General features: G+C 42.8%; 2 protein-coding genes across 8 annotated transcripts in view; one reads left to right on the forward strand and one right to left on the reverse strand.

Annotated features, from left to right (window-relative positions):
• RAD50 (RAD50 double strand break repair protein) overlaps positions 1-4,236 on the reverse strand; it is a 62,164-nt gene extending 57,928 nt beyond the window's left edge. The window contains exons 1-2 of one of the 4 annotated variants that reach the window (XM_033927378.1): positions 3,811-3,826; positions 2,221-2,299 (exon numbers count right to left, since the gene is read on the reverse strand). The gene's annotated coding sequence lies outside the window, so the exon portion shown is untranslated. The other 3 variants (XM_033927379.1, XM_033927376.1, XM_033927377.1) reach the window with 3 other exon arrangements.
• Positions 3,820-6,441, forward strand: LOC117351694 (INO80 complex subunit C-like). 4 transcript variants are annotated; one of them, XM_033927382.1, is made up of 2 exons: positions 3,820-3,976; positions 5,646-6,441. In XM_033927382.1, exon 2 carries the CDS (start codon positions 5,697-5,699, stop codon positions 6,099-6,101), a length of 405 nt encoding a protein of 134 aa, XP_033783273.1. In that variant the 5' UTR covers positions 3,820-3,976; positions 5,646-5,696; the 3' UTR covers positions 6,102-6,441. The 4 variants fall into 4 exon arrangements, with proteins under 4 accessions (XP_033783273.1, XP_033783271.1, XP_033783272.1 ...); XM_033927380.1 differs by lacking the exon at positions 3,820-3,976 and adding an exon at positions 4,099-4,190; XM_033927381.1 differs by lacking the exon at positions 3,820-3,976 and adding an exon at positions 4,139-4,252.
• The last annotated feature ends 3,714 nt before the right edge of the window (positions 6,442-10,155 follow it).

Raw genomic sequence — 10,155 nt, forward strand, 5'->3', positions numbered from 1 at the left:
CAGGCGTTAGTTTTTTTAGCCGGCCGCAAGGGTTAGCGCATGATGAAATGTCCGACGCGCTAACCCCGCTAGCGCGGCTTGATAAAAGGACCCCTAGGTCTTTCCTATTGATAATGGAGTTCTTTTCTTCTTTTATTTAATTTTCTTCAGTTTTGTAAGTCCCATTGATCTTTCGTAAATTGCAGGATATCAAATTTTAATAAGCATAACTTCAGAAATAACAGTACCTTATTTCTCATTTCATAGTTATCTTTCTGTGAACCGTGACTTTTGGGGGGGGGAGTTATTTTCAATCAGTTTGCACTAGTACCAAAAAGGCATGCTAGGATTAGTACATAAACCCTCCAAATTCAATAAAAAGTGCTAAAAATTTGTCCAAATTATGCGAGCAATGCCGATTAGCGCTAACTGGGACCTTAATGAACAATTATTGCCACTAAATGGTTTTAATTAAAATTATTTGTGTAAATTTGGGTTTGCAATACACACCTATATTTTATATGTGAATCCGTGGCAATGGGAGGGTCATAAGCGGATTGGGGCATTCCTCCAAGTTACGTGCGTAGTTATAGAAGAGGGGTTCAGCACTCATTGGGATAAGGTCCAGTTCCTGGCACTAAGCATTGTTCTATCAATTGCGCACAGCTTTGAGTGCTCAGTGGAGTTCTTTTTCAGTATCAATTTCTTTTTTAGGTGCCTTATACAGAATCTAGACCAACTAGGCCTTGTGGTAAACATCTTAATAACATTAGCACGTGCTCTTAGTAAATAACCCCCTAAAAAGGGGCAAAAATCCCAGCCACAGGTCAAGAGCCCAAGATATAACTACAAGGGTGTAACAAGTCACGTCAAGAGATGAAGGTTAACCTTTGCTTAGGTTTTCAAGTTCCCAAACACTGCACATGAATTTCAGACCTAGGAATTGACTGACACTCATGCAGAGCAGATGAAACCTGAAAACCTGTGCTAGTTGAAATTGCTGGTGACGTCACCTTCCTCTTCACAAATCATTACATTACATTAGTGATTTCTATTCCAGCTCCTTAATGTCCAATGCTACTCACGAGCTCCATAATGACCGACGCTACTCACGGGACTTTAACTGCCGACCACCACCAATTCATGTACTCGCTTACAACACTAAAACTTTAGTACAGTTATGTTATGTTGGGATAGTGAATGCTCTCCAAAATCTATACCATGCCATGTAATATCTTCTACGAATGCCACAAATTCTTCTATTCTTCTAAGCTATGTCTGCCAAAAATACCTTTCAATAATTTTGTCCTTCTATACTGTGAATGTACCTTTGTAACCCGTTCTGGGCTCCTATGGGAGGACGGGCTAAATAAACGAATGACTAAATAAATAAATAAATATAATAATCTATATACAGTGTACCAGACTTTCTGCTAAAAACAAGATTTGTAAACATTAACTGATGCTTAGTTCTCTTCTCTGCTCACTTTCGCTATGTGAATTTTTGAGCAATAAGCACATAAACATGAATTAATCTTTCCATGTAGGAAATTAGGCAAGAAAAGGAACTTGCCGATGACCACAGGTCGTAATGGCAATAACGTGCAAGAGAAGCATAAAATCACTAGGGTATATCACAGCATAAAGATAAGCAGTGGCACTGAAGGACAGGATTAAGTAATATACACAGAACAATGTCTCTACATTAACAGGCACATTTTAAATAGTTTGTGTATCCCTAACAATATGCATGGAAGTGACCATGTGTAGATTTAGGGCATGATTTTAGAAGAGCAGATCTGCATGTGTGTCTCATCTAAAATCAACATCTCTTTCCCCCAGCACACATACAGAAACTATCCCCTCCCACACAAACACACACAAAGGGACTCACGTCTACAGGCCACAGTATAGTGAAACTTACTTGTGCAAATCCCCATGCAACTGTGGAAACTGTGGAAAAATAAAGAAAAAACCCTAACAAAATCCAAATAGCGGCAAAAGGTTCCCCAAAGGAAATGAAGCAGCAAAACAACAAAAAGGTTGGGTCATTTTTATTGTATACATTATTTGGTTTCTAGCCTGTGGGTCACTTGTATACACCCTTTGTGGATTGTTTTTAAATTATTGTTTTTAAGTTATGTGGACGTTTAATAAACTGCAAACTGGTACATCCAATTATCTGTTCTACAATCTTTTTTGTTGTTTTGTTGAAAAATAAAGAAATACATGCACTCCCACCCCAAATGCGAGGAAAAAGTAGAATTTGGGAAACTGTCCATGTTACACCAGCAAGGTAGAAAACCAGTGTATTTTCATCCTGTCAGCAAAACACATGTACACTAAACTATGAAATGGGACCCACAACTAGGCACTGTCTCCTAACACCCTTAACTACTACTAATCACTTATAGAGCGCTGAAAGGCGTACATAGTGCTGTACATTTTGACATTTATAGATGGTCCCTGATCAGAAGAGCTTACAATCTAACTTGGACAGACAAACATGACATATTGGGTTGGGGACGCAGAACCCAAGGTGAGAGGAGTTAGGAGTCAAAAACACTCTCAAAGAGGTGGGCTTTTAACAGGGCCCTGAACAGTGCTAGAGACGGAGCCTGCCACAGGGATTCAGGCATACGGTGCAGCAAGACCCTTATCTTAACCCAGATCCTGTCCCCTAATATGGCAAGCCACAATAACATGATTGTTGCTGTTGTCCAGGTCTTGCCGTGTCTGGGTAGGAAGAACTGACGTTTGTTCTACCTATTGAGACGCAGTGAGACCTGGACAACAATCATAACACCAGCCACAGAAGCCTAAGAGAACACACGCCACAATAACAGTTTGCATGCAGTTAGCAGATATGCGCAATAACTCACACATTAACCCTCTAATTCTATAAATTTGCATGCATAATTGTATGCTTAGTGGCGTGGGTGAATTATTTATACATACAAATTAATTAGCCACTAATCAGAGCATGGTCAGGATAGGACTAAGATGAAACAACCACCCAACCATCTACTAAGGGCTTGACATACTTAGGGACATATTGGACTTTTCTAGAATGCTAATGGATTACTGATTTATAAGGTGGACAATTTTCTGAAGGAAAGGGGGATAGAAGGGTATAGATAGAGAGCTACTATACAGGTCCTGGATCTGATGGGCCGCCGCGTGAGCGGACTGCTGGGTATGATGGACCTCAGGTCTGACCAAGCAGAGGCACGGCTTATGTTATTATGTCCTGTATATGGCAATTCAGTTTCTGGAGAAACTCCAGTAATTTGGAACATGCTGGGCAGACTTTTGTGGTCGGTGTCCTGCAAATGACCGGATGGCTGGAGTGGGCTTCGACGGCAACTCCAGTAGTTGGAACCTAAAACCAGCGCCAGGCAGACTTCTACGGTCTATGTCCCAAAAATTCCAAAGAAAGAGAATTTAATCAGGAATTCATGATGAAAGTGACTTTTGGGTGGACTAGATGGACCAATGGGGGTTTTATCTGCCTCACTTACTATGTTACCTTCCCTGCAGGAGAGGGGGGTTAATTTTCACACCCTACCTAGGATACAGAAACCCACAGTGCTAGTTTTGGCTCAGTGGCCTGGCAGAGACATAGAGAACATCCAAATTATTCCATTCCAGGAGGAAGATTTCAGGCCACTCCTCGGTTTCTATTAACCTCACCCAATTATAGCCTCAAGGACTACAAATCCCATGGGGCTTTGGGACAGAAGCCTAAAATTAAGCCTGGCCTCCGGGAAGGGCACAGCTTGGCAGGTCACGCGCGCCCGGCTCTCCTCGCGCCCCTTCTCCCCCGTCTACCTTCAGGCTCGTCTTCGGGACCACCTGCAACCTGCTCCGTGTTTCCGCCCACCTTCTGACGTAACTTCCTTCCCTCCACCGGAAACAGGAAGTGCGTCAGGCGGTGGGACGCCGGAAAGGGAAAGCCTACCGCCGCTGTTGGCGCCTTTAAAGCCAGGTTTGGCAGGTAGGATGTATGGATGTTAGAGCGGGAGCGGGGGCGGGATGGGGGATGGGGGATGGGGGATGCGGGGGCGGGATGGGGGATGGGGGATGCGGGATGGGGGATGGGGGATGGGGTGAGCATGAGGGAGACCGACCGGGTGTGGGCTGTTGAGCGTCTCTCTTGGATGCGCTGGACTGGAGCAAGGGTGCAGGACCCGTCCCTGGAAATCCCTCAGGCGAGAGCTCCCGTTCCGGAAAGTCCGGAGCCGCAGTTTGTGGCCGGCCTCCCATGTGCCTGGTAAAGGGCAGCGCGAGCCTGAAGCGTCTCGCGCTGTTCCTGCGTTGCTCCGCCTCTGGTGCACTTGAGCCTGGCTCTCAAACTTTTTGGCTGCTGGCACAGTAGGTGGAGCAAATGTTGGGGTTGTTGTTTTTTTTTTTTGTTTTTTTTTTTTTTGGGGGGGGGTATATTATAACTGAAATAATCGCAAAACCAAACCAACAAAAAATAAATTTGAGAGTTATTTATTTAAAGTTCTTTAAGCTATCTATGAGTAATGGGGGAAGGGGTAGAATGCGGATCTAAACCCGCACGTCCTTAAAAATCTGAGGTCCGTGCCACTTTTTATGTGTAATCAAACAGAAAAGCCACCTACAAAGTACAGGCAACCGTGGAATAACAACAAAGTAGAACCGCAATACAAAATAGACTAACCCAGCACCCCACCGCTTTGAGTCTCAGCCTAGGTTACGGCTCTGACGGACCCTAATGCTTCTCCCTCCTTATGCCAAGACTAAGGGCTCCTTTTACAAAGGTGCGCTAGCGTTTTTAGCGCACACACACACAGGCGCGCGCTAGCTGCTACCGCTAAAACCGCTAGCGCACCTTTGTAAAAGGAGTCCTGAAAGTGGCAAAACTTTTGCCCCGAGGTCCATGCCACTTTTAGTCTCAGCATAGGTTATGGCTCTGGTGGACCCTAATGTTTCTCCCTCCCTATGCTGAGACTAAGGGCTCATTTTACAAAGGTGCGCTAGCGTATTTAGCACATGCACACGATTACCGCGTGTTAGCTGCTACCACACCTTTGTAAAAGGAGTCCTGAAAGTGGCAAAACTTTTGCCCTGAGGTCCGTGCCACTTTTAGTCTCAGCATAGGTTATGGCTCTGACGGACCCTAATGTTTCTCCCTCCCTATGCTGAGACTAAGGGCTCTTTTTACGAAGGTGCGCTAGCGTTTTTAGCACATGCACACGATTACTGCGTGTTAGCCGCTACCGCTAAAACCGCTAGCACACCTTTGTAAAAGGAGTCCTAAAAGTGGCAAAACTCTTGCCCTGAGGTCCGTGCCACTTTTAGTCTCGGCATAGGGAGGGAAAAGCATGATTGTATTATATGTTACACTTACTGGAAGCTTTAAAAATGAATAAAGATTAATTTTAAAAAAAGAATCTGGCGGAGCTAAAGTGTCATAGAGGTCTGTCAGAGACCTATGCTGAGACTAAAAGTGACACGGACCTCAGTTTTTTAAGGACGTGCAGTTAAGATCCGTGAGGTCCGCGTTTTACCCCTTCCTGGGTAATTGTAATAACGGTGAAACTAAAGTAGATAGAATAGAATTGCCTCTTTCTACCAGTGATCTTTAGTTTTGCTTAGGACACAAGTTTTGACTTTGCTTTTACCAACACCCTCTACAGCTCATCTACCCGAGTGCAAGTGTGCACTGTGCCTCCTTCAAGACGGATGCCATGAGCGACAATAAAGCCACAATCCCAGATCCTGCTGGGCCTCAAATAGAGACAGCTGTCAAGCCTTTGCCTTTTAAGGAGCCAACTTTTGTTCACTCTGGCATTGGTGGTGTAGCAGCTGGCAAGAAGAACAGAACCTGGAAGAACCTAAAGCAGATACTTGCAGCAGAAAGGGTATTGCCATGGCAACTGAATGATCCGAGCTACTTTAATATTGATGCCCCACCTTCCTTTAAACCGGCCAAGAAGTATTCTGATATTTCAGGACTTCCTGCAAATTATACAGATCCACAAAGCAAGCTGAGGTTCAGCACCACAGAAGAATTCAATTATATTAGAATGCTGCCAACAGATGTTGTTACAGGCTACCTAGCTTTAAGAAAAGCAACAAGCATTGTTCCTTGAAAGACTATGCTTCAAAATAAAAATGTTTGATGTCATCAATGCATTAATAAACTGAAGCACCCCGAAAAAAAAAAGAATAGAATTGTTAGTCAATGTGATGGATATGCTGTGTTTTGAGGTAATTTGCACTCAAAAACAATCTCGATAGTTGACAAGCAAACATGCATTTCATCATCCACCATCTGCAGTTGTTCTCTTTTTTTATTATTATTATTTCTGTCAGCTGAAAATTCAGGTTTGCAAAGCTAAGACGATCCAAACGGTAACAAAGCCTTGACTGCTTTGTTGCTCAAGTTAGGAAAACTACTGCATAAATAAATAAAACTAAAATTACTTGCCATTGGCTTTTAGTGTCAGATTTTTAGGTGCCATATCTAGACAGAGAAGGGTGATAAAAAAGATACAAGGGATGGGACAACTTCCCTATAAGGAAAGGCTAAAGCGGCTAGGCTCAGGAGTGATAGGATAGAAGTCTATAAAATACTGAGTGGAGTGGAAAAGGTAGATGTGAATCACTTGTTTACTCTTTCCAAAAATACTAGGACTAGGGACCATGCAATGAAGCTACTAAGTAGTAGATTTAAACAAACCAGAGAAAATATTTCTTCACACAATGTGTAATTAAACTCTGGAATTCTTTGCTGGATAATGAGATGAAATCAGTTAGCTTAGCAGGATTTAAAAACGGTTTCATCAAAGAATGATGCCTGTCTGGGTGGTTGTATACTTACGCACATACACTCAACATTGACAGACTCTTGCGTACGAGACATACATGTCATCTATTCTAGTTTATACTTATAAAGGGAATTTAAATAAAATAAAATTCTGGAATTTCTCCTGGCATACCCAGAATCTCTTCAGGTCACACAGTTTGAGAAACACTGTTATAAGACATAAGAATATCCTTACTGGGTCAGATCAGTGGTCCATCAAACTCCCCCATTGCCCCAGGTACATTAGGTAGAGTTTGAGCCTACCAGGACACAAATGGAAAAGTGTTTGAGTACCTGAATGTACACCACTTTGGTTATAAGTGGTATATAAAGACTTAAATAATAATTAAAAAAAAAATATATATATATATATATATATACACTTCTCCCTCTGTATTCACTGTGATAGGGGATTAACAAAACCGCAAATACAGAAAAAACGCAAATGACTTTTTCATATATTATTCGCTGTTTTCTATTAAAAACCATCGTGAATATGGTGAAACCACGAATAACACGGCGGGAGACCTGGCCTGTTCCTGAAGGAGAGGCAAAACATGGTGAAGAAAGTGCTGGGAATCAGCGATTTCTCTATGCAAGCTGATGCAATTGGGGGTGGGGGGGGGGTGGGAGGGAAGGAGCCAGCAAGCTAAAAAACATGAATAATCAAAACCGTGAATGCTGAAACTGCGAATATGGAGGAAGAAGTGTATATAGGGGAGTATGATAGTACTCAAAAGCATGGCGGTACTTAATAGAAGTGACAGGACAAGGCCTTATACAGCATGGGGTGGTGAAGTTATGAGTTTGGTATGGCATTGCGGTAACTAATAGAGCTTGACAGAACATTGTAACATTATAAGAAAGAGTATGAGAAATGTAAAGAATAGGAGGTCATTGATTTTGATAAGACGTCGTAATCTTGTACTAACAAGGAGAAATGCAAAGAATCTGTGTAGATGCTCCTAAGCTCTATGTTTATGTCAATATTACCGTATGTTCCCATGTAAATCACTTAGATTTAGGCAGTTAATAAATGTTTTTAAATATCAAGAGCAAGGCAGCGCATAGTGATGCGTGACAGCACCTGGTATGACAGACGACACGCATAAGAGCTATAATGGCCTGCTTAAATTCATAAACCAAACTTTTAGAAGGAAGCGGAATTTGGCATTTAGGGCTTCCTCTTACGAAGGCGCGCTAGCGTTTTTAGCGCACGCGCCGGATTAGTGCGTGCTAGCTGAAAAACTACCGCCTGCTCAACAGGAGGCGGTAGCGGCTAGTGCACGCTATTCCGCGCCTTCATAAAAGGAGCCCTTGTGTAGTTAACTAGAAATCTAACAATATTTATACTAGGACAGTGGTTCTCATATCTGTCCTGGGGGAGCCCCGGCCAGTTGGGTTTTGAGGATATCCCTAGTGAAGGCTTCTGTCCAATTTCTATTATTTTAGTAACACTCCGTTTTTATGAATAACACATCATGTAAACAAACCACACATTGCACCTAAACACTTTCACATATTCCACATAAAACTTCAATGGGGAAATTCTAAGTGAGATGGAAAACCTGGAATGGATTTAAACTCTTTCAACCACTGCTCCTTTTAAAGCGTCATTTCCAAGTCTCAATATTGTTTGCTGAATTCCGCATCAAAAACTGAACTTTCAACAGTCTTAGCTGCAAATGATGATAGCCTGGCTTCTCCACCCCCAGCTGAAATCAACGATTCCACCCAGCCGGCCCGACACATCACTGTGTTTCACTGAACAAGCGTCTTCAGGAGCTGCGAATGCTTCAGGTTTTCATGACACTATTCCATTTATATAATAAATACCAATTTACCAGTGTGGTTTCATGTATATTTGATACATCCCTACTGGTGCAGGCTTTTCACTCGGCTTTTTGAGCCCATGTCCTGCACACAGCTTCTACGGAACAGTTTATTTCCAACTGGCATTTTTATCCACGTATCTTTACCATAGGACTTCGTAGGGATTCCTGAAGAAGACATTCTGTCAAAACACAGACTGTGTTGGGTCCAGGGTCCAAAGCTTTTCAGCGGACTGCGTCCTAGAGGATTTTATGTGGTTTGCTAAGTTTTAATATTAATAAAGTCCATCTCAGGAACATCATTTCTCCACATTGTTTTTTGTTTCTTCTTGATACATCCCTACTAACACAATCAATTTATTCAAAATAAAACATATTTACCATGTCATCCTTCAGTTTATCATACAGCAGCACCAACATAAGCTTCAAAGCTCGTATGTGTAAAATTGAAAATTGTTTGCAGCTGTTTATTAGATATAGATATCCCTGTGTGGTAATATATTAAGTTTTAAGTTAGGCATGATTCTGTAATGGGTGCCTGTGTGTGACTCACATGCAATAGGTGTCAGCCTCAGCATTTTCGGATGGCCTAACCAATGTCAGCAAAGGCCTTTGGGAGATCATATCATTCATGTCTGACCTTGGGGAATGTCATTGAAAACAGCCTTAGCCAGCCTAAATTAAATCAGCGCTTAAAGGTAACAAAGGACCTTGCAGTGAAGAGGTGTTAAGATGTGCTAAGATGTATTAATGTCTGGTGCTTAAGACGGACAGCTTAAGATATACAATAAGTCCAGGTGCATGAGCTGGCACAGATAGCTAAGGTTAATCAGAAACCATTGTCAGAGGCATACTGGAAATTACATTCGACTCCAGTCTGTAAGGGACAGGTTCTCCCTCGATTCTTCTCCAGTCTCTCACACCTCACTCACCTTTCACCATTGTTTCAAACAGTTTACAAAAGATAGGGGTACTTAACTTCAATATATTCTATTTTTTAGAACAGTGTTCTTCAACCACCGGTCCATGGACCAATGCCGGTCCACAGAAATTTCCTGCCGGTCCACAGGGCCGGCATGTGCATCAGGCCCAAAACAGTGTTCTTCAACCGCTGGTTCGCGGTGCGACTGATGCGGCGTTATCTTCAGGCCGGCTCCCTCTTCCTCACTGACTCAGTGCACAAAGCCACAGGCAGCGGCTCCTACGCACGTCCTGCGCCTGAACCGGAAGCCTTCTCTCTGATGTCACAACATCAGAGGGAAGGTTTCCAGATGGCCCACAACTTAGCTCAGTGTTCTTCAACCGCCGGTCCGCAGACCAATGCCGGTCCACCAAATAATTCTTTTATTTCTGCCGGTCGATAGGTGTAAAAAGGTTGAAGAACACTGTTTTAGAACAAGCCTCAAACGTAGAAATATAGGAGATTAGAACTCCCCCCCTCTCTGCAATATCTCTGTCTTTTCCTCTGGACTCTGCCTTTTTTCTCTCATTAACTGTAATGCTTAA

This window comes from Geotrypetes seraphini, chromosome 18 (genome assembly GCF_902459505.1).
Source record: "Geotrypetes seraphini chromosome 18, aGeoSer1.1, whole genome shotgun sequence".
In the NCBI taxonomy this organism is placed as follows: domain Eukaryota; kingdom Metazoa; phylum Chordata; class Amphibia; order Gymnophiona; family Dermophiidae; genus Geotrypetes; species Geotrypetes seraphini.

Bases quoted from the DNA above. Each gene is read 5' to 3' on its own strand.
- LOC117351694 (XM_033927380.1), top strand. From the start codon at position 4,140: ATGCGCTGGACTGGAGCAAGGGTGCAGGACCCGTCCCTGGAAATCCCT. The intron at 4,191-5,645 runs GCGAGAGCTCCC...CACCCTCTACAG, and splicing joins CGTCCCTGGAAATCCCTCAG to CTCATCTACCCGAGTGCAAG.